Here is a 20,649-nt window from a genome sequence, read left to right as displayed (position 1 = left end):
CTGAGTGCCCAGCACTTTTCTGCATATTTGAACAAACGCGATATATTTATGCACTCTGTAAGGAACGCGTCGACGCGCTCAGCATGCCCCCCCAAAACACTTCTCTATATATTTACGTCAATTATAGTATCGTGAGTTTACGTGCTTGTAATCAAGATATATGAAGGATGTACTCTTCTTCAGCTGCTCTGGGTCATCAGGTTGGAAGTAAATTTTCGGGACGAAGGCGTAATCTGTCGCCCATTCCACCAAACCGAGCAACTACAACAGCCAGGCCTAGGAAAGAGCTAACAGAGGAACAAAAGCATGAGATAGACGAAGCTGTAAGTATCATTTTGTATATGATTGTTTTGATGTGTTAATCGAAATAGTTTAGGTTATTCGACATGGATAATGATGGCAAGATTGATTACCATGAATTGAAGGTAGTATCACTTCGAGCTCATTGTGTTTGAGGTTTGATTTTAAACGTGAATTATTTAAATTAGGTTTCTATGAGAGCACTGGGGTTTGAATCAAAGAAATCAGAGGTTTTAGAAATACTCAGAGAAAACGAAAGATCGAATCCAGGATATATTACATACGATGCCTTTCTTCGAGTCAGTATGTAGTCTCTTAATTTTGAGAAAAGAAAATCATACATGATTACTCATAGTATTTAGTGACCGAAAAAGTTTTGGATCGAGATCCTCTTGAAGAGATCAAACGTGCTTTTACTCTTTTTGACGAAGATCAAACCGGCAAGATAAGGTACATATGACATCGATTTCTTTGCTTGATGCATGCTAATAACCTTTATGTTACTAATAAATATTAGTCTTCGAAATTTGCGAAAGATTGCAAAAGAGCTCAATGAAAATCTTGAAGAAGATGAGCTACAAGCGATGATCGACGAATTTGATCTTGATGGAGACGGGGAGATAAATCTAGATGAATTCATCGCCATTTGTAACGATCATTAACTATGGAATTGGAGCATCAAAGAAGATGAATTAAAAAATGTATATTGTATTCAGATTATTTATTTTTATTTGTAAAGTATGATTAGTTACGTTTGGGACGGTGTTTGTATCATTAGATTTATTTTAATTAAGTAGTTACTGATCAGAGCAAACCTTGCTCATTATAGTTCCCCATAATTAGCTGGCGGATTATGTCTATATAAAGTCCAACATCAAACCTCCTCTATTGTGAAAAAAATCTAAAAAAAAAATATCTCTGTAAAAAGCATAAAATATATCCCCAAAATGAAAAAAATAAAATGAAACCCCAACGCAAAATTTTCTATCTGCCAATAAACCGAACCCAAAAAAAAATGCTTACTGAGCAGGTTCTTCCAAGACTGTCTTAAAGTAAAATGGCTGGAAAGCAACACCATCACCAATGAAATGCTTAGACATAGCTTCGACCCAATGGAGACGAAGAGAGTGCAACATAGCAGAGGTACCTTCCATAATAACAAGGACTGCAATGGTCAACAAAAACCATGCTCCAAAAAGAACAAAAGACATAATAACACCAAGTCCACCTTCCATCTTAAACGCACGCTCAAAAGTCATATTCCATAAAACAGACGAAAGCTGAGCATGAGCAAGAGACAGAGCCCACAGACGAAGGTACGAAGCAGTATGAGAAACACAATTCAAGCAAAATTCAATAGTATGAATAACTTGATGAATCATAACATCACCAAATTCAAATTCATGCTCCTCATGCATCTCCTGAACACCAACAGCACCACTCTCGTCGGCATCAAGCGAAAGGCGAGTAACTTCCTGCTGAGAAAGATTCTCATATCCAGCCTTCTTTGCACGATTGTTTTCCCATCGCAGGTAAAGAGGCTTAAGCAAAAGAAGCCATGGCACACATGCAACAGCAAGAAGTACAAGAGCGACTTGAAGAGTTGGTTGTCCGTCGAAAAGAAGCTCCTCAACATTACCAGGCGACAAAAACATGTTGATGAGCGTATTAAGCAATCCTGGAGCAGGCTTTCCAATTGCGTACCAGTCCACGCACCACTTAAAAACGATGATAAAAGACAAGTATCCAAAAATAGAAACCAAAAACAAAAATCCAGGGACAAAGTTACCCCAAATATCAATCTTGGACTTGTAAAATCGGTAGTTAACCAAAGAGAAGAAAAGGGAGTACAGCATGTGCACAAATCCCATGACAATAGACAATTTCATCTTATAAGAGTTGTTAAAAATGAGACTGTTGTCAGCTCCGTGCCAAGTAGGATCAATACCAAAAGGATAAACACCAGTGGAGTTGGCCGCAATAAGATCACCTTCATTCCAAGTGTAAGGCCATTCCCATCCCGGAGTAAAAATAGTCATAGACTTCGAGAAGATGTCATTATAGATCACACCAGTGTACATGGAAAAGGCACCCATAAGCAAAATAATGTATCTTCCGGTAAATGCCATGTCAAAGATCTCATCGCGATTGACCTGAAGAAGACGCTTCTCATACAGAACCATAGTAAGACCGGCCAAAAACATAATAGCACCATGTCCAAGGTCACCAAACATAATAGCAAACATGAAAGGGAAGGTAATAATAGCAGGCAAACCAGGGTTAACCTCCCGGTACTGAGACACACCATAAGCGTCAATGATGTTCTGGAAAGACTCGGTAAACTTATTGGTTCGGTAAAAAGTTGGAGGAGTTTTGGTCGTTTGAAGCTCATTCAAGATCGAAGGCACTTGAAGACCAGCCCTCTCAGTAACATCTGCAAGAGTCTCCTTAATGATTGGCAATTCATCAGTAGAGCACCAGCCCTCAGCAATCAAAGACTTGCGGCTTTGATCGTAATTGAACAAATTAAGCGCAGCATATATAGCTTTCTCTTTCTTGACAACAACCATCCATGATGCAATATTCTCAGCAATGGATTGAAGCTCAGAGTATAGGGTAGACTGAGTGGTATTCACAACCTCGTCGACATCATTAATGGAGTTGTTTACCTCGCGGATTTGATCACGACGAAGATTGGCATCCTCATCAACAGAGTACAAATCGGCATCAAGAGATTCGGCAATTTTGCGAATCTTGTTAAGAATGCCGGCACCATGAGCAAAAACAACGAAAACGTTCTTCTCAACGGCTTCATTGGTCTTGGGATCCTTAATATTTTCCTCGATTTCAGTAGAATTGAGGAAAAGATTGCCCCTAAGTGAACGCCACAAAATACGCTCGAATGTTCCTAACTTCTCACGTGGGATAACACCAGCAACAAAGCCAATGTTCATGACAGAAAATGCGGTGCCATTGCTAGTATCGCCCTGCTCAACATCATTATTAAGTAATGGAGCATCGTCATTGTCCAATGACGCGCGAAGTTCCTCCGGAACGTTATGTGCCTAATATATGTTATTATGAAACCAGATGAAAAAAGTATTCATGGTACAAACCCTATCAAAAAATGCACCTGCTTCAACTAACACATGACGAAGTTCAAAAAGCTCGACTTGCTTTTTCAACAGACGCTCGCTGGATTCAAGCAACTGGTTAACACGCTCTTCAAGGTCATCCGTGCGAAGAGAAAGCTGGTCAATCTCAGTAGCGTGAGGAGCGGCAGTAACATTAGCGTATCCAGGGATGGATTTCACTTTAATGCCTACTTTCTCAATTTGAGCACTGAAGAAACGAAGTTGACGCTCAACATTGTCGAGACGTCTAATTTCCTTAACGAACGTGCGTTGGAAAGAGTTAACATCTGCGTTCAACTAAAGCACAGTTAGAAAATTCAGCCGCTTGACATTAGGTATGATATGCAATGAAATAATAAACATACATCACGAAATTGAACCGAGCCAAGTTCTCCTAGGGCAGCCACGACCTCACGACCAACTTCAGTCGCAATGTACAACTGCACCAGAGACATATCCGCAGAGCCTGTTTGGTGTTAAAAACAATTGTCATACTCAAAAAGTTTGAATTCACTTACGGAAAAATGCCTGTTTCACCATCTTTGCTAATAAATGAGGATGAAAGACTGAAAATTAAAAGGCCTCCGATGTAGGAGAAGTGTGTTGAGTGGCAAGGAGGATATAAACAGGGAACGCAGCAAACTCGCCCTTGCGTGCGCTCGCCATTCATTGGCCAATTTTTTGGCGTGCTGATAAGACCCGAGCTGCGGTACATTGCAGCACGGCACGTTGTTTGCAGCATGCCGCCTTGGTTACCCTGCGTGTGATACAACACCCTTACTTACTGACTTTGTTTGTTTATTTACTTTTTATGAATTTATCAACTGGATCTGCAGCCTTATTTCTTGAATCACATATTTTTTGTCCATCATTGTTTTTATATTCGATAGGTATGTCTACAGGCAGTTTGGATAATACCGAGTCTACGCAAGACAGGTTAGGTGTTTTTGAAAATTGCTCATTTTTAAACAATCTGGAGCAACCGTTCGTCGCCCCCGACGCGTTAACAAGAGCAAAGAAGAAGGTTCAAATCAATAGCAAGCCCCAATTGGGCCAGTTTCAATCTACACCATCTTCAAAAGTTTTGACTGATAGGACAAATCGTGTGAATAATGCGTCTCATGAATTTACTCCTATGTTACAGAGTGCTGTAAAGAGAAACGCCCAACGAGCAGCTCGCAATGTGCCGCCAGCTCCCAATTTTGAATCCGCCAGGGAGAATCCTAGTTCTCCTAGTCTTCCTAATATAACTGAGTATGACGTTTCTGCTAGCATGGAGGATGTGACGCGTGCTACGTTTCCGTCACCTGGAATTCAAAGCAACTCCTCTACACCACTACCTCAACGCGGAAGTAATGACAATGGATTAACACTTCGCCAACAGGAACAGGTATGATATTGTGGATTTATAATTGAAAAATATTTGTAACAGTCACAGGCGGTTGAGGAAATTCAGAAAGAGAACTTTGCGCTTAAGCTGCGAATATATTTCTTATCTCAACAGGTCAATAAGAACACTCCCGAGGCATATAAAGTCGCTATGGAAGAGGTATAGTACCAAAAAACCTGTTGTATGAGTTATCTAACTTTAAGTAAGCAGAATGCTGAGATGAAAGTTGAACAGACAACCACGCGAAGGGAATTGCACTTACTAAAGAAAAAACTTAAGGAGTCGGAAGCTTTTGTAGCAAAAGAAACTGCAGAGCTTGAACAACGTCTTCTGAAGTCCAATTCGCTCACAACTGAGGACAAGAATCGACTTGAGGAATTGGCGCAAGAAAATCAAGTTACAAATAATGCGCTGGAGAATGCAAATTCACAAATCAAAATTCTTCTTAAGCAAATGGATGATTACAAGGCACAAAATGAAGAATCAGACAAGGATCAGTCTGAAGTGGATGCCCTTAAAATCTTGATTGAGCAGTTAGAGGAAGAGTTAGACCAGCTAAAAGAAACTAATGGAAAGCTCAACGAAGAGCTAAATAGTAAAGAACAGAAATTGAATGTGAGTCAATTTATTGATGTTTTTTTTTTTTTTGCAATAGCTAATAGCTATAGGAGGCTAACTCTGCCATACGGGAATCGGATACTGAAATAGCTCAACTCCGGGAAACGTTAGAGTATTTGGAGGAGGAGAATGACGAGGTATTTTTAAATCATAAAAGAATAATATGAATATTAACTTTGTTTATAGGAAGATAAGAAAAAGCAGCAATCTGAAATGGAGACTTTGCGCAAAGAATTACAAGCAGCTCGTAAAGAAACTGCTATTGCTAATAACAAGGCTGAAGACGCAGCTAAAAACTTTAATGAACTTATCAGCAGTATTAAGGACCAGTCGCAGTCGCCTGACCGGAAGTCCAAAGAAGAATTATCTGCGTTGCGGCAAAAAAATAAATCCTTGGAGCTTGAATTGGAAAAAGCAAATAAGGTGGCCAGTAGTACAGATGAGGTAATTTCTTATGGTTTTTTTATGCAAAATAAGGCCACTAATACAATATATTAGGTTTTAAGATTAAATAAGGAGTTAGAAAGGGCTGATATTGAAATCGAAGGCATGAGATTAACAATAAATCAGCTCAAGCTAAACGATTTTGACAACGTAAGTTTCTTTTAAACTATTGAGAACAAATTTTGGCTTATAAACTTTTAGGACAATGATGAGAAAATTGTGGAGCTTAAGCGGCAAGTTGAAGATGAAGCTAAGCTTAAGCAGGTTGCTCAACAGAAAGCAGAGAGTTTTTCAGAAAAGAATTTGGAACTAAGCAAAGTCATTAAGGAGCTCAAGCAGTCAATCAACCAAATTAAAAACGAGAACCAACTATTACATGATTACGCAGATAGAAATGGCACCCACAATGCTGGTTTGCTGGATGACTTAAGAAAGCAGCATCATCAACTTAAAATACAACTCACAGTTTCTGAGAATGCTGTTGAAATGGCAAGAGAGAATGCTTTAATTGAGGAGAGAAAATTGCAATCAATCATTCGCCGCTTAACAGAGGACCGAGACAGTTTGAACAGGCATTTCAATGATTTAAAGGCAGAGATGAAGAATAAGATTGTAAATTATGAACAGCAACTACGATCGCATAATTCAGATAAGTCATGGAGAGATAGACAGGCCACATCTTTACAAGAAAGGCAAGATCAAGTTAGTCGATTAAATGAAGATCTGAAGCAGTTAGACAGTCAAAGACGAGCTGAACTTAATGGTCTTGTAATGCAAATTAAGTATCTAAGGGCTAAGAATGAACGTGAACGAAAATTCCGGTTAAACTCTATATTCATAAACCAATTCTTTCTAATGCAGATCAGTTCTTTTGAGACATGGTAAGAAACAAAAAATCTAATAATATCCTAAAGCTGACGTCAAAAAAAACTATAGTAATAAAGCAAACCTTTTTATGTTACAAGATATGGGTATCTACCCAGAACGTGAATATCGCGAGAAGCGGCCAAATTTAAAAAGTGTCGGTCTAATGGTGATCGCAATAATAAGGATGCGAAATTTGAGAAGTGACTGGGCAGTACAGCAAGAGATAAAAATGGATCTAGCACGATCGCTTAGATCATTAAAACTTGAAAAGGCGGAAATTAGATTACTATAGTTTACATACTTTTTAATTAGGCGTATTATTTGGGTTGTTTAAATTTTTTGTTAAATTCTGTGCAATAGGAACATTTAATGTATTTTATTCTTCTTTGGACGTAACTGTAGATTCAAATATTTGTTGAAGGTTGAACCTTTTTAACTTTTCAAAGTCTTCCACCACGCTAATGCCAACAATGTTCTAGATTTTATTAGCTATAATTTATTGCGCAGCTATTAGCAACAAAAAAAACTTACCTTAAAACATTCAACCAAGATTAGGCGATCATAGTTTGTCAGATCTACCTTATGAGGACGTCCAACTGCCTCGGCGATGGTTCTGATAAGATAATCCCTGTCAAACGTTGTGTGATTTCTTGTGGTTGGACGAATAGCAAACTACTGAACGTCAATATTATTCAAAGACAGTTGCAAGATGATTGGATAGCATACCTTGAGTGGTTCTTGACCTTCCTGGTGGAAATGAGGCTCAAGAACTTTGCTCACGAGCTTTTTGAATTCTTCTTCATTAGCAGAAGCAGTGAAAGTGACTGGAGAAAGTCGTAAAGTATGCCTTGTGTTTTTGATACCGGAATTCATGGCATCTTCGCACACTTTGTGGACAATGTGAACAGGGTCGATTGGCTTCTTGGTTCTGATAAAGAGAACTGTTAACTACATGTTAGCTCGTACGCAATGCAATCTTATAAAATAAGCCTACCGCATTCGCAATCTATATTTATTGGTTTAAATAATTTTCTCTCTTTCTTTTTCTTTATGCTATCAAGTTCCTTCGCAATTGATGCCTCAATATCGACATCTTCTTCATCCTCCGGGTCAGACTCGCTGTCAGCATCGAATTTCGATAAATCATACTCTGATTCAGCAACCTAGTGGATTTAGTCTATTGTGTTTATCGAGTAAGCCCAACTTGGCGCATACCTCATTAAATATTTCCATAATCTCCGATCGACATTTTCGCTCGAATCTTCGATTGCAAGTAACAAAAATTCCTGAGACTCCTGGATGTATTGTAGAAGATTCCGTCTTCCAGTACTAATCACTGTTAAAATTTTTGTTTTTATTTAATCTGATCTGTAAAATAATACCTTAATCTTTTTTTGTCTGTCTTTCGATCTCTTGGAATCACCGCCGTCGTTTTTTCTTTTGGTTTGTGCTCCCATGGTATCACGTATTCGTCCCTTTTTTTAGGACTATGTACCTAGTGATACTTGCGATTTTCTGTCTAAATTAAACTTGTCCTTATCGTTACTTGGTTGTTTTAGTAACAAATATATTTTTTGACTGCTACCGGCGGCATTGTGCAAGTCGCCCGGTAACCTTCCCCTGAAAATTTATTTTATGTAGTAGGGAATTTAATCTTACAAAATGCAAATTTGTACATAAATAATCCGGAGAATCTAAATTTTACCAGGGTTTGAGATTAAACACACGCACAGTTATTTTATTGTTTTGACAGGTATATGATTACGCAGATTGTATTTCATATAACATATACCTGACTGGCCTTTTTTTTCTTTAAATTTATGCCATCATATAAGATTACCATCACTCCTATAGTACATTTCGTCCAACGATCTACACAAAGAGGATTCTCAAATAAAGCGTATCGTCAAATGACCTCAACTAGTATTGGGACTGATGCAGCTACAGCAGAATTAAACAAGAGAGCATTGCTGTCGGTTTTGAAAGTGACACAGGACGTTGCAAAACTGACATCTTATGATTTAGATTATCTTGAGACGATCAGGCCTGAAATAAAAAATGATATTCAAAAATTATGGGATAGATTGTTGGATACAAGCAACGCACTACTAAAGAGTGCAGATGTCAAAGATAGTGAGGGCTTGCCTCTTAAATTGGCCAATGCAAGTGATCTTACGCAGAAATGGTCACAGATTGGAGAAATAAATGACCAACTTTTTGAAAAGGCAGATACCAATCTTGATATTTTTGTTGGCGTTCGAAAACCTATTCCTGAGGCTTCTTCAGGACCGTCCAACAGAGCACTTAAAAAGAAGTCATATTTCAGCTCATTAAAAAGTGCTTTAAATATTCCCAAACCTCAGCTTCTTTTTAAAACCAAGCCGGATAATTTTGCGACTGGTCCTTTTAAACCATTACTCACTCAGAAACCGAATGCATTAATTTCTCTTGAAGAGTCGCTTAAACTGGAATATCCAGAAGGCAACATTACTCCACAGTAAGCTTAATAACGATTTGGTTTCCTTTATACTAAAAATTATTTACTAACTTTGTAAAGTTATCGCCAACCATATGAGGCTGAAATCTTAACTTCGAAATATCCTAAAGCGATAGTGAAATCGATAAAGGTTATTCAGCCACTACCTCTTACCACGACTAAACCTCTGTGGATCAACAACGTGGAACAATTGAATGACATGGTATCTGAACTTGAAGAACAAACCGAAATTGCAGTGGATTTGGAACATCATGACATGAGATCGTACGTTGGGTTTGTGTCTTTGATGCAGATTAGTACGAGATCGAAAGATTACTTGATTGACACGCTAAAACTGAGGGAAGAGTTAGAAGTATTGAACAAAGTCTTTACGAATCGCAAAATTGTCAAAGTATTTCACGGAGCAACGTCCGATATTGTCTGGTTACAGCGCGACTTTGGATTGTACATAGTATCATTGTTTGATACGTTCCATGCAGCTTCGGTTTTGAACTTAGAGGGTAAGTCATTATCTTTCTTGTTGGATAGGTATTGCTCTTTCAAGGCTGCGAAGGAGTATCAATTAGCCGACTGGAGAACTCGACCACTTACAAAAGCTATGGAAGATTATGCTCGCAGTGACACTCATTTTCTGTTAAATATTTATGATCAGATGAGAATAGAACTTTTAGAAGGCCAAAGCAAGGAAAAGATTGAGTCCGTTCTTCAGAGCTCTCGTGCAATAGCTGCGAGTCGTTACGAAAGGGAGGAGTATGATGAGGAAAGTGGTAAAGGGCGAACAGGTTGGAAATCTATCATGACCAAGTTTTCAGTTCAGCCAAAGGATAGAGATTTAGTAATTGCCTTGAACAAATGGCGAGATGTGACAGCGCGAAGACTGGATGAAGGCGTGCAGTATTTAATGAGTAATTATGCAATATTTATGCTGGCTAGAGCGAGACCTAGAGATGCTCATGGAGTTGCCAGAGCGCTCGGGAAGCATCAATCAGAGATTCTCATGGAAAATGCCGACCAAATAATTCAAGTTATAACTGATGTACTGCAGAATAACAAGCCACTTCCCAATCGTGCATCGTTTACAAGAGAAGTACCAGAGTCAACAACGTTGTCATTGAAGAATGATGATGAGGACAATAAGGAAGTTATTGCAGACAGAGAAAGATTGGCTAGTGAACTATTTGGAGGGACCATCGATAGGAAAAACTTTAAGGATGTAAAGGAAACCAAAAACTCAACATTTTGGGGCGGAGTTTTTTAAATTGCTATCAAGTTATTTTTTTTCTAATAACAAATTCAATTGTTATGCTTTTAAGTTAATGAAGTAAGCTGGCGTGGTTGTTTCCCGGTTTTAAAGACTCGCACTGAAAGGAGTGTTGCGTACGTTTACCAGTGATCGATTAGATTAGATTAATCTAATTAAAGCCAAATTCGTTTGCACCCACTTGGTAGCAACTACGTTACGTAGATATATATATATACATATACAGCAATATATTAATTTCATTCAGTTATATACATGGCTTTACAAACATTTGAGGTTGTCGTTAACAAGCCAAGGATAGTAGTCATGGAACCAAAATAATTAAACAATATCTGTAATTATACTGGTACGTTGCGTCTTCCAAGAATGTTCATCTTAGTTGGTGAGCATATGCTGCACTTGGCAAATATGACATAACCGTACTGTTATTGTGAGACATATGCCATTGCTTATATTGCAGCCACTCTGATTGGCTGGTGCGCGAACAGTTAAGCCAATGAGATTCGCTCCATTTGGCATGCCGGTTAGGGTACGCCGTGGCGGTCCGAGTTCATTCCAACTCATAACAGGCTCAACCGCTGTTCCATTTCCTATTCGTTTACTCTTTTCCTCAGGCAAACCACAGGATTGTTTTGGTTTTATTTTTCCACTTCTGATCATATCTCTTTTTATTATACGTCAGTCATGGCATCATTACGTTACCAATCACAATCATTATTCAACAGAATAATGCCCTTGGGCAGGCAATCGTTCCGGCGATATCTCCAAACTCATCCACAATCGACTGTTGCTATTCCTCACTTCGATACATCGACTACTTTGCATTCGCGTGGTTCTAATTCTTTGAAGTCACAGTCATCTGACATTGACAAGCCTCTTTGGCGGCGCCATGGTTTAACCAATTTAAATGGCAATACTACGGAATCTGATTTTTTGGCGTCTCTTTTCGACGATGAGAATCCACCATCGAAGGCTGATCTTGAACGTGCTCTCAAGACAGCAAAAGAAAATGCGCCTACCAATGGTTCACAAAAGTTGTCTTCAACGATTGATCGGCCGTCTGTTAAGTCAACCGATGTGTCTGCTCCACCCGTCACTGAAAAGAAACCGGCCGAGCGGGTGTATCGCAAGTTGAAGCCTAGAAAAGCTGCCATGACTTTAACCCCCAATGCTATTTCGCACATAAGAGGTCTTCTTGAAGGCCCTGATCCGAGGTTATTAAGAATTGGTGTCCGAAACAGAGGTTGTTCCGGTCTTCAGTATCACCTGGAGTATGTCGAAAAGCCTGGAAAGTTTGATGAAGAAGTTGTTCAAGATGGCGTTCGCGTTTTAATTGATTCCAAGGCACTTTTCAGCATCATTGGTAGCGAGATGGACTGGGTTGATGATAAGCTCAGTAACAGATTTGTTTTCAGCAATCCCAACATTAAGGGAGAATGCGGCTGTGGCGAATCATTTATGGTTTAAGCTAACTTGCTTATATACGATGGATAATGTTATGTGGAGATCGGCTTTGGGAAGGGTTTTTTAATTGCATTTGGGTTAACGACGATTGCACTGGAGTTTGGGATTGCATTTTTATTATATTTTATTTTACAGTAACTATACTACAATATATAATTACAAGATTTGACATTATTATTTTGTAAAATTATGTGAATCAGACTATAAAGAACTTTTCCCCATATTGAGTAAGTTGCTTATAAATTCCCAAGTACCGTCCGCATACGATGCTGCATTTAAGGATCTGACAAATTGCCATCCTTTCTTAACATTAGCTAATGGATAATCCACAACCGAGGGAATCGATGTGCTAATAAATGGATATTTGTCCCTGCATACGCTCTTTGCAAGACACAATGCCCGAAGTCCCTCTTCTCCGCCAAACTTTCCATATCCCGAATTAAATACTCCGCCGAATGGCAATTGGCATACATAAAATGTAGCAAAATCATTAACCGCAATATTTCCTGTTCTCATTTCCCTGACCACTTTCTCTGTGGCATCGCTACCCCTCTTGCCAAATACCGAACCTCCAAGACCAAACTTTGGCTCGTTGGCGATCCGAATTGCATCTGCAACTGATTCGGCACGCATGAGAACAATTACTGGTGCGAATAACTCACACTGTGCTATCTTCATCGACGGCTTAACGTCAACCAACAGGGTCGGTGAAAAGTAGGATCCAAGAGGGTATTTGGGATGTTTGTACTGTTTACCACCATGTACCAGTCGAGCGCCATTCTTAACTGCGTCTTCGATAAGTTCTTCCAAGGCTGCAAATCTTGAATCATTAATCATCGCGCCAACGTCAATATTTTCCTCGTTTTCGTCTAACTGGGATCCGACCTTGATTTGAGGAACACGACGAGATAGCAGGTTCGTCAATGCCTCATAGGCCTTAGGTTCTGCTATGATTCTTTCTATTCCAATACAGTTCTGACCAGCAGATTGAAAAGACCCGCGAAGAAGAACTGATGCTAAGGCTTCGCAATTGTTCCATGAAGACTGGTATTCGTCAAGAATAATTGCAGCATCCTTACCACCCAACTCAACAGTTACAGGTGTTAGAGAAGTCGCAGCAGCATATAGTACACGGTGTGCTACTGGTTTTGATCCAATAAACGTAGCCTGTGCAATTCTTGGATGCGAGGTTAAATAATCAGCATCCTGTGGAAGCGGACAAACCAATTGGACGATATCAGGATCATGGCCACATGATGCAATCACTGTCCGTACAAGTTTAGCGAAATGTGTAGATGACCATATTACTGACTCTGAACATTTGATAACAATTGAGTTTCCCGTAAATATTGAAGATATGACCGGATTCAATAGGTTGTGTAGCTAAATATATATTAGCATTTTCATTCACCAAGAAACATCATGATGCGTAAAAAAAACCATACCGGATAATTCCATGAAATTATTGCAAGAACAACTCCTAGCGGTTCATAAACCACTTCTGCAGACTTGTATCTAATCAGAAGATTTGCTGGTCCAGGTCTTTTCGACATTTTCAAGGCATTCTCTCCATGCTTAATCGTCCAAGACAGTTTTTCTAACGTTACCATCACTTCACCAAGCGCTGCATCCACCATTGTTTTGCCACTATCTCTACATGCCACTCGAACAACTTCATCCTGGTGCTCCTTGAAGTACTTCAATAATGTTCTAAGTACCCGTTTTCTCTTTTCAAACGTGGTATTCTTCCAGCTCCTTTGTGCCTTAGATGCGTTTTGAACAGCCAAATCGATGTCAATCCTTGTCGAAGCATTGAATCTTCCTAAATAAGCACCGGTTGTAGGGCAGTATGAGTAAATGGACTCTGGGTTTGTCTCTGAAAATAGCGAAGGGATCTTTGGTGCATCATTTGGTGGTACGACAGAATTAAAATCCCACCCAGTTTCGGCTTCTGGCGGAAATTGATACTTAATGTTTGGCAGTGATTCTTTTATAACTAGCTTGGAGAGCCATGCAATTAAGAGTATGGCCCCGACAGTCGGTATGGTTGCCGTAAGCAAGACAAGCCATAGCGGTAGATTTGAACTATCGCTCTGTTGCACGCCGCGATTTAGTAGACTAACGGTATCATCTATAATACTGTCAATTGTCATTGTGGTGCACTAGAATATCGACGTATTTGAAATTCCGTACCGAAACGCTTCCTATCAATGTAAACCGTGCTCAGGATTTTGAGTTTAATTTGAGATACAATGGTATATTACTTATTTTACGACGTCGACGGTTGCAATTCATCAATTATAAAAATCAAAGGACATTCATAAACCTTTGTCATCAATCATATCTGAATATGCATCGAATATAGAATTACAAAAGTTATAGCCATGAATACAAACGCATTTCCAATGAATGAATAGAATATTCATGGAAAAAAGTACAACTTTCTCGCTAGTAGTTATTATACCAATTGGCCATTTATTAAAAAAATATGACCTCATTAATAGCAAACTACCTATATACACTAAACCGGTTGACAAGTTAACCGATAATGCAAAGGCTCTGCCGAAACAGAGCCGGTCAACACATCTTTATATTTTAATTAAAATTTAACTATATTATTTAATATCAAATGCTTCTCAACTCATACAAACAAAACTTATGATTTAAAACACGCTGTAATTAACTCACAGGAATGGCATGTGCCATGCAACTTACTGAGCGTTGACATGAAGACTAGGTTTGGGGGAGGTAACAGCATCTAACAACTGGCCAATTACCGTCTCCTTAGCCTTAGCAGCAAGTTCCTTGATACTTACAAGCTCTGATTGGACACCAGCATTGGCATCTTCCTCGGCCTTTGAGTTTGAACTTGAATGCTGCAAAAGTTAGAATATACCATATGCGAATTCATCTGACAGGGGAGGTTCGAAACCACTTACCTCGCTCTCAAACTTCTTAAATTCGCTCTCCTTAGAAGCTTTGTAGGCCTCAATCTCTTTGGTAGCCTCAGTGCGAGCGTCCTTCAACTTTTGCGTGCGGTCTGAATTATTATTAGTATATAGCATGAGAACAAAAATAAGACATCACAATCACTTACAGGTTCTGGCCTTAGAAACAATTGCCTGGGCTTCCTTCTCAGCCTATTAAGAATTAGAAAATACTCCAAATTTCAAAGTTTGAATAAATCTTAGTGAAATTTTGCCCACCTCGAGAAGCGTCTGAATTCCGGTGGAGCTTTGTGCAGACTATATAAAGATAAGAGTTAGTATTTATTAATGAACACAATCGCAACCACAAAAAAAAATCTAAAAGCATCCATTTTTAGGCTCACCATCTTTAACTTTCAAAATTATATACTGAAACTATGCAAGGTCGCAGAAGTAAACAGCCGTGAGTAAAGGTGCTCCGGTTTGGGATGGCGAATGCTCGAGATAAGTCCGGGATGGCGCTCAGATTCTCAAAACTCACAAGTCACAGATTGATCACAAAATTCCCTGAACTGTGGTTTGCCCAAAATGAAGCCTCGATCCAAATTGGAGGTTACGTTCAATTCGGCCATTTTTCAGCAGGCATATTCATCGTGGCAAATATGATAGTGTCGCAGTTTGCAGGCTATGCGGCATGGATGTTTGTTCCAGGGGTTGCCTCCCAGGCGCTTCAGAATCTATACTACAAGACATTTTATTCAGATCTGGCGCAAATACCCCAGAAGGGCAGCAAAAAATACATATTACATAGAAAGATTGCATATGTTATTGTCATTATTACATATTTGTCATATACCATATATGACGCTGTGGTGCAATTGATGTCACAGCCTAATTTATACTCACTTTTAGGGGTAGGAATCGATGCGGACGAGAAGTTGTTGCGGAAAACTTACAGAGCATTGAGCGTTCAGTTACATCCAGATAAAAGTGGAGGAAATGAAGAAACGTTTTTAGCGATTAAAGCCACCTATGAGATTCTTTCCAATGACGTTTCAAGATTTGGATATGATCGATTCGGACGAATTGCATTGCAATGGAGAGAGTGCATAACCAAGCTAGACTTTATTACACGAGGACTGAAAGCTTCTGCTCCTCATTACGCTGTAAGCGCTACGCTCATCATAATATTTCAACTTTTTAGTAACAGCTCTGGTCATTTTGTAAGTGGTGAATTTTTAGCTTCATCGTTTTTTTTTTTTTTGATTTGGTTAACTGAATTGTGTAGTGGAGGTTCTATATGCTTGCTGCGGAGATGTTTATTGAGGTTTATCTTCTTACGCATTCTGGCATTCAGGATAAATTTGTGCCGTATTCGGCATATCCATTTACAATTCGAGATATAATTAATCTTTCTCGGCAATTTGCAATCACGATAACCATTGCGCTCTCACATCTTGGCCCAGTCCTATTCCCATCACCGCGTCAACCTGGCGCTGATCTTGCACTGGAACAACAAAAATTTATGAAGATCATGATAGCCAGGTTATCAGCAATTACTGAGGCTGCAGATTATGAGTCTTCGGCAAATCTTCGAGCATTCGTGCGACCATTGTTTGGCTTGACTCCGTCTCAAGCCCAAAGGGGAGAGCGCCCATTAGGTATTGATCTGTTGCGGGCAAAGATCCAGTACTATCTTATTCAACTAAGATTGAAAACCAGGCCTGAAATTTCACAAGCTGTCGAGAAAGCTTTAGCTGAGAACTTACCCAATTAGATTGTTATGATTTATAAAGTTAACCTTGTTTCTTTTGGTTTAAGAAATACAACCTAATACTTGGATTTGAAGTCGGATAATAAAAAAACTTTGGTTCCTGAGGCGCTGGTATCCAAAAGAAAGAAATTTTATGATGTAAAAGTTCATTTTCAAAAACCTTGATTGTCTGCTCCCTCCGAATGGTCGCAGATATTAATATGAGCGCTTCGGGATTGAGGGTAGTAAGTGTGGCCAATGACCGCACAAGCAGGCGGCATATGTCTTCATCGTATGTCTGTGTTATTTGTTAGCTCTAATGACCCAATTGTAAATTTTTTTTTATGTTTTACATACAATATCGGCACCTAGAATAACGTCAACCTTACGGTCAAACGAATAATCCGCCTTTCGGCTTTCTCGTTCAAGCTGGTGGCCAATGTTTGTTCCGCTGGAATTTCCCCATTTGTATATGGCGGTTTCGACAATGTCAGATAGGTTATTGTTCTCGATGTTTCTTCTCATTTTTAGTACGATATCTTCATTTCCATCCGTGGCTATGACCTTTTTTGCTGCTAATTTTCCACATAGCAAGCTCACAAATCCTGAACCGGCACCGAGCTCAAGTATAGTTTTGCCATTAATATCGATCGTATCACTATAGCCAACTTGATTGTACAGAAACTCTCCGAGTGCTAATGCGGCTTCCCATGTGCGATTTCCTGTAGTTCCAAATCCTGATATTATTGATCTTGCCTCGTTCAATACAATTGACTCTTCACTGTCGTTGCCTGTTTTAAAGAAATATGTCACTGGTCCTGGTTCGCCTAATGGTTTGGATGGACGCATCATCAGATCAATCATGATTTCTAATATAGACCCATCCAGCTCTTCCTGTGGTATATTTTTAGATATTAAAATTACACGTGAGATTCTGAATACTTACACCAAATTTTTCGGTCAAGCTCGCTAAAGACTTTAGAATTTTACTGACATAAGATGGTGGCAGCTGATCTGTTTGCAATATAACCTGCTCCAAAAAAAAAAGTAAGATAAAATTTTACAGTTAAAGCTTCACGTAAACAAACCGTTTGGTAAAGACTAGTTTGAACTTCAGGATCCAAAACCACTCTATACTTTGCCTTGTCCTCGTCCACCACTTCAGGTCCGTCAGTGCTAAACCTGAACTGAGCAACAGGAACTTGTTGAAAAAGTTGCCGTCGGATTAAAGATATGGTTTCTTGTGTTTCTTCGTTCATGTTTTTAAAAAACATACAGGTTAATGTCAGATAATTGGATGATTTTTTTTTTGCTTTTCTTTTTGCATGTCGATGATTATTTTGATTCATGTTTTTCAGGGGCTGCCTTTAAATTGTAGAAACGCTAATTTAATCAAAACGGATACATAAAATATAACGGCAGAAAATTGAATTGACTGAAATTTTGCTTAGAACATAAGCACCTGTCTATGAGCCACAAACAGTTAATTACTCAACAATAGGGTGAGTAAGACTCAATTGAAGGACAAGATATCGTCAAGAGAAAAGAATTTTATATATATATCCAAATCATCCAGCATGAGCGGCATCCGACTTAAGTTGGTGGTCCGATCTTCACGAACCTCAGAACCGATTAAGGTTGTTTGGCCAATTTCTTTAGAGATTTTACAAGAGGAATATACGATTTTAGATTTGGTTTATAGTGTGTACAATACTTTTCCTTGGTTTTTCTCTGACGAGTTTGAAACTGGGGATGCGTCAACTTTTGATCCAAGTGAATACCTATGCTCGACAAAGGATGGGTGGCACTTGTGCTTCTGGCATTCCGTTAGCGAAACTTTAAAGGACGAAGATGAATTAAGGCATGTTTAAACTGGGTTCGCCACGGTTGGCTGGAACTAACATGGGTTTTATAGAATTGAAAAATTGGCCGTCAACAAGCGAGAATCGTACAGAGCTTATAATACGATCATGAACGAGTCACCCGAAAGTTTGATAGACGAGGAAACAAAATTAATAGGTACGACAGAATCAAAAAAGCCATCGGTTCAGTATAATGCAAAGCGCAAAGTTACCTGCAACGAAGACCTGCACGACAGTGAAGAGGAAGAAGCCAATACGAGTAATATTGCAGAAAACAAAAAAATAAACACAGGAACGCCACAGTTACGGAGTACGATTGAATTAAACCGATCACCTGTTCAGTCGATCGGAAAACGCAAAGTGACTGGCAACAAAGATTTGCATGACGGCGAAGAGGAAGACGTGAATAGAAAAATTAAAAAAAATAAAAACTTGCATGCAGAAACGTCGCAGTTACCACATACACCATTACAAAATAATTCGGGTCTTCCGTTTGAAGGGAAGCCTTCCACAAAGGCGAGAAACCAAAGAAGGCGAAATTTAAAAAAGCGCCGCAAATTGGAAGATTCGTTCCATAGTGCAGGTACCGAGTCCAATAAAGCCACTGAAGACCAGGGAGTTTCTAACAACACGCTTGATGCGACTGAGGCAATATCTGTATCAAGCATTGCGAATGCAATAGTTCAAACATCAGAACATGAATCGGAAGAACTGATCGAACAAAGTGAAGTGAATAGACAAGATACCGATGAAACAACTGAAATTATAGGAGAAGGCATAACAATTATGGACAAAATCGGATTGCAAATACAGTCAGCTCTCTTCACTCTTTCACAGGCACTGTCTCCTAACAGACATATGCCTGCTTCTATACCCGAAAGCAACGATAACGATAATAGTGCTATAGAAGATAAAAAGGACAACTTAAGTGATCAGGAAAATGGCCAGGTTAAGCAAAAAAACGAAACAGATACAGATAATGAAGAATCAGAAAAGTCAGAAACGGAATCAGATGATTTAAAATCAAGCGAATCAGGAAAATTAGAACAAAATGCTGAAGAAGAGTCAAAAAAAGAGATGAAAGATAAGCTGAAAAATAAGGTGGAAAAAGAGGTGGAAAAAGAGGTTGAAGAAGAGTCCGAAGATGAATCAAGTGAATCAGAAGAAGAGTCCGAAGATGAATCAAGTGAATCAAGCGAATCAAGTGAATCAGAAGAAGAGTCCGAAGGTGAATCAAGTGAATCAGAAGAAGAGTCAAGGGAGCAAGAAGAAGGTCTAAGCCAATCCGGTAATAAAGATACAAGCTTAATTAAATCGGTTGAGAAAATTGGAATTATCAAACCTGTGAGCTCAACCGACGCAGCCGCAAATCAAACTAATGATATCTCTTCTAATTTTTCTAATCTGTCGGATGAACCATCTGATGATTTAGAAAGTGAAGAATCTGGATCAGAGAGCGAGGGTTCTGCAGGTCAGATCACTGTGTCCATGGAAACTATTTTACCTGGCTCTGATGGTAAAATTCCTAGAATCGTGACTGTCGGTGCAGTCGAATGCGAAGATCCAGAAGGCTTCCCGGATATTGAAGTTCCTCCATTTCCATTTCGACAGGAATATCACAATAAAAGACAATCTAATAACGAATTAAACAGTGCAACCAGGAATAACGAAGGGCCAAACTATACTGCGACTAGCAATGCGGGAACGAATAATAATAACAATACGTCATCGAAATTGGAAAAACTACAACGAACGGACAAATACCTGGCTGATTTGCCAACATTGGAAATGCTTAATGTTTCACGACTTCAGGCTGTCAAAACCTACTTGCCAGGCGTAGTTCTTTTGTTTAAGAGACTAGAACTGTCACCGGCCACATATGAGCCGCACATTACCGAAAGCAGGATTGGAATAATTATTGACCAGGCTAGGGACCAGAATGAGATCACGATCAGACTTGCGGAGCAATTTTGGCCACTGCCAAGTCAAGGCAGATTCAGTACTCGCGAGAACGAAAACGAAGAGAATTCAGATCCGATCTATCAAGGGTTTATAACACTATCTCCAAATGAGCTTATTGAACCAAAATTTATTTCAAAGATCAATCTCAACAGATTTATCAGGTAGAGTGA

General features: G+C 39.2%; 11 protein-coding genes across 11 annotated transcripts; 6 read left to right on the top strand and 5 right to left on the bottom strand.

Moving 5' to 3' along the window:
- The first annotated feature begins 85 nt into the window (after positions 1 to 85).
- V1514DRAFT_330916 (cell division control protein 31) lies at positions 86 to 1,114 on the top strand. The gene is made up of 5 exons (XM_066927587.1): positions 86 to 323; positions 372 to 425; positions 489 to 603; positions 663 to 750; positions 818 to 1,114. The coding sequence occupies exons 1-5, from the start codon at positions 168 to 170 to the stop codon at positions 960 to 962; spliced, it is 558 nt and encodes a 185-aa protein (XP_066783409.1). The 5' UTR covers positions 86 to 167; the 3' UTR covers positions 963 to 1,114.
- On the bottom strand, positions 1,015 to 4,038 carry V1514DRAFT_367729 (V-type ATPase, V0 complex, 116kDa subunit family). Its single transcript, XM_066929881.1, has 4 exons — positions 3,953 to 4,038; positions 3,800 to 3,900; positions 3,417 to 3,731; positions 1,015 to 3,365 (listed from the first exon to the last, which is right to left on the bottom strand). The coding sequence occupies exons 1-4, from the start codon at positions 3,972 to 3,974 to the stop codon at positions 1,320 to 1,322; spliced, it is 2,484 nt and encodes an 827-aa protein (XP_066783408.1). The 5' UTR covers positions 3,975 to 4,038; the 3' UTR covers positions 1,015 to 1,319.
- Positions 4,039 to 4,269: 231 nt separating this feature from the next.
- Positions 4,270 to 7,145, top strand: V1514DRAFT_367728 (uncharacterized protein). The gene is made up of 8 exons (XM_066929880.1): positions 4,270 to 4,824; positions 4,873 to 4,983; positions 5,035 to 5,439; positions 5,493 to 5,579; positions 5,629 to 5,886; positions 5,941 to 6,036; positions 6,088 to 6,767; positions 6,823 to 7,145. Exons 1-8 carry the CDS (start codon positions 4,327 to 4,329, stop codon positions 7,043 to 7,045), a joined length of 2,358 nt encoding a protein of 785 aa, XP_066783407.1. The 5' UTR covers positions 4,270 to 4,326; the 3' UTR covers positions 7,046 to 7,145.
- V1514DRAFT_306875 (uncharacterized protein) lies at positions 7,025 to 8,412 on the bottom strand. The gene is made up of 6 exons (XM_066925685.1): positions 8,136 to 8,412; positions 7,969 to 8,082; positions 7,748 to 7,916; positions 7,480 to 7,694; positions 7,285 to 7,425; positions 7,025 to 7,228 (listed from the first exon to the last, which is right to left on the bottom strand). Exons 1-6 carry the CDS (start codon positions 8,208 to 8,210, stop codon positions 7,130 to 7,132), a joined length of 813 nt encoding a protein of 270 aa, XP_066783406.1. The 5' UTR covers positions 8,211 to 8,412; the 3' UTR covers positions 7,025 to 7,129.
- Positions 8,413 to 8,663: 251 nt separating this feature from the next.
- On the top strand, positions 8,664 to 10,508 carry V1514DRAFT_280607 (ribonuclease H-like domain-containing protein; the record flags this gene model as incomplete). The annotated part of the gene is made up of 2 exons (XM_066925041.1): positions 8,664 to 9,250; positions 9,311 to 10,508. 2 exons carry the CDS (start codon positions 8,664 to 8,666, stop codon positions 10,506 to 10,508), a joined length of 1,785 nt encoding a protein of 594 aa, XP_066783405.1.
- Positions 10,509 to 11,122: 614 nt separating this feature from the next.
- Positions 11,123 to 12,150, top strand: V1514DRAFT_330901 (uncharacterized protein). The gene has a single exon (XM_066927586.1). The coding sequence runs from the start codon at positions 11,196 to 11,198 to the stop codon at positions 11,976 to 11,978; it is 783 nt and encodes a 260-aa protein (XP_066783404.1). The 5' UTR covers positions 11,123 to 11,195; the 3' UTR covers positions 11,979 to 12,150.
- V1514DRAFT_306865 (Aldehyde/histidinol dehydrogenase) lies at positions 12,145 to 14,165 on the bottom strand. The gene is made up of 2 exons (XM_066925684.1): positions 13,421 to 14,165; positions 12,145 to 13,358 (listed from the first exon to the last, which is right to left on the bottom strand). The coding sequence occupies exons 1-2, from the start codon at positions 14,126 to 14,128 to the stop codon at positions 12,177 to 12,179; spliced, it is 1,890 nt and encodes a 629-aa protein (XP_066783403.1). The 5' UTR covers positions 14,129 to 14,165; the 3' UTR covers positions 12,145 to 12,176.
- Positions 14,166 to 14,317: 152 nt separating this feature from the next.
- Positions 14,318 to 15,456, bottom strand: V1514DRAFT_330897 (H+-ATPase G subunit-domain-containing protein). The gene is made up of 5 exons (XM_066927585.1): positions 15,307 to 15,456; positions 15,182 to 15,220; positions 15,073 to 15,115; positions 14,915 to 15,015; positions 14,318 to 14,851 (listed from the first exon to the last, which is right to left on the bottom strand). Exons 1-5 carry the CDS (start codon positions 15,307 to 15,309, stop codon positions 14,687 to 14,689), a joined length of 351 nt encoding a protein of 116 aa, XP_066783402.1. The 5' UTR covers positions 15,310 to 15,456; the 3' UTR covers positions 14,318 to 14,686.
- Positions 15,457 to 15,564: 108 nt separating this feature from the next.
- On the top strand, positions 15,565 to 16,679 carry V1514DRAFT_280568 (uncharacterized protein; the record flags this gene model as incomplete). The annotated part of the gene is made up of 2 exons (XM_066925039.1): positions 15,565 to 16,125; positions 16,191 to 16,679. 2 exons carry the CDS (start codon positions 15,565 to 15,567, stop codon positions 16,677 to 16,679), a joined length of 1,050 nt encoding a protein of 349 aa, XP_066783401.1.
- A 318-nt stretch (positions 16,680 to 16,997) lies between these two features.
- V1514DRAFT_342751 (uncharacterized protein) lies at positions 16,998 to 17,914 on the bottom strand (the record flags this gene model as incomplete). The annotated part of the gene is made up of 3 exons (XM_066929119.1): positions 16,998 to 17,549; positions 17,602 to 17,685; positions 17,744 to 17,914. The coding sequence occupies 3 exons, from the start codon at positions 17,912 to 17,914 to the stop codon at positions 16,998 to 17,000; spliced, it is 807 nt and encodes a 268-aa protein (XP_066783400.1).
- Positions 17,915 to 18,232: 318 nt separating this feature from the next.
- Positions 18,233 to 20,644, top strand: V1514DRAFT_320008 (uncharacterized protein; the record flags this gene model as incomplete). Its single annotated transcript, XM_066925981.1, has 2 exons — positions 18,233 to 18,516; positions 18,571 to 20,644. 2 exons carry the CDS (start codon positions 18,233 to 18,235, stop codon positions 20,642 to 20,644), a joined length of 2,358 nt encoding a protein of 785 aa, XP_066783399.1.
- Positions 20,645 to 20,649: the final 5 nt, after the last annotated feature.

The sequence above is a fragment of the Lipomyces japonicus genome (genome assembly GCF_038497905.1).
Source record: "Lipomyces japonicus strain CBS 7319 unplaced genomic scaffold V1514scaffold_19, whole genome shotgun sequence".
Lineage (NCBI taxonomy): Eukaryota > Fungi > Ascomycota > Lipomycetes > Lipomycetales > Lipomycetaceae > Lipomyces > Lipomyces japonicus.
Note: the sequence above shows the minus strand (reverse complement) of the source record. Positions and strands in the feature narration are given on the sequence as shown.

Coding starts and splice junctions, on each gene's coding strand:
- V1514DRAFT_330916 (XM_066927587.1), top strand. CDS start 168: ATGTACTCTTCTTCAGCTGCTCTGGGTCATCAGGTTGGAAGTAAATTT. Junction 604..662: donor CGATGCCTTTCTTCGAGTCA/GTATGTAGTCTC, acceptor CATAGTATTTAG/TGACCGAAAAAGTTTTGGAT. Junction 751..817: donor GATCAAACCGGCAAGATAAG/GTACATATGACA, acceptor AATAAATATTAG/TCTTCGAAATTTGCGAAAGA.
- V1514DRAFT_367729 (XM_066929881.1), bottom strand. CDS start 3,974: ATGGTGAAACAGGCATTTTTCC. Junction 3,901..3,952: donor GGTGAAACAGGCATTTTTCC/GTAAGTGAATTC, acceptor AACACCAAACAG/GCTCTGCGGATATGTCTCTG. Junction 3,366..3,416: donor CAGGTGCATTTTTTGATAGG/GTTTGTACCATG, acceptor AACATATATTAG/GCACATAACGTTCCGGAGGA.
- V1514DRAFT_367728 (XM_066929880.1), top strand. CDS start 4,327: ATGTCTACAGGCAGTTTGGATAATACCGAGTCTACGCAAGACAGGTTA. Junction 5,887..5,940: donor TGGCCAGTAGTACAGATGAG/GTAATTTCTTAT, acceptor ACAATATATTAG/GTTTTAAGATTAAATAAGGA. Junction 6,768..6,822: donor ATCAGTTCTTTTGAGACATG/GTAAGAAACAAA, acceptor AAAAAACTATAG/TAATAAAGCAAACCTTTTTA.
- V1514DRAFT_306875 (XM_066925685.1), bottom strand. CDS start 8,210: ATGGGAGCACAAACCAAAAGAAAAAACGACGGCGGTGATTCCAAGAGA. Junction 8,083..8,135: donor ACAGACAAAAAAAGATTAAG/GTATTATTTTAC, acceptor AACAGTGATTAG/TACTGGAAGACGGAATCTTC. Junction 7,917..7,968: donor TTATGGAAATATTTAATGAG/GTATGCGCCAAG, acceptor TAAATCCACTAG/GTTGCTGAATCAGAGTATGA.
- V1514DRAFT_330901 (XM_066927586.1), top strand. CDS start 11,196: ATGGCATCATTACGTTACCAATCACAATCATTATTCAACAGAATAATG.
- V1514DRAFT_306865 (XM_066925684.1), bottom strand. CDS start 14,128: ATGACAATTGACAGTATTATAGATGATACCGTTAGTCTACTAAATCGC. Junction 13,359..13,420: donor TAATTTCATGGAATTATCCG/GTATGGTTTTTT, acceptor ATATATATTTAG/CTACACAACCTATTGAATCC.
- V1514DRAFT_330897 (XM_066927585.1), bottom strand. Junction 15,016..15,072: donor TGTTTCTAAGGCCAGAACCT/GTAAGTGATTGT, acceptor ATAATAATTCAG/ACCGCACGCAAAAGTTGAAG. Junction 14,852..14,914: donor TTAAGAAGTTTGAGAGCGAG/GTAAGTGGTTTC, acceptor TAACTTTTGCAG/CATTCAAGTTCAAACTCAAA.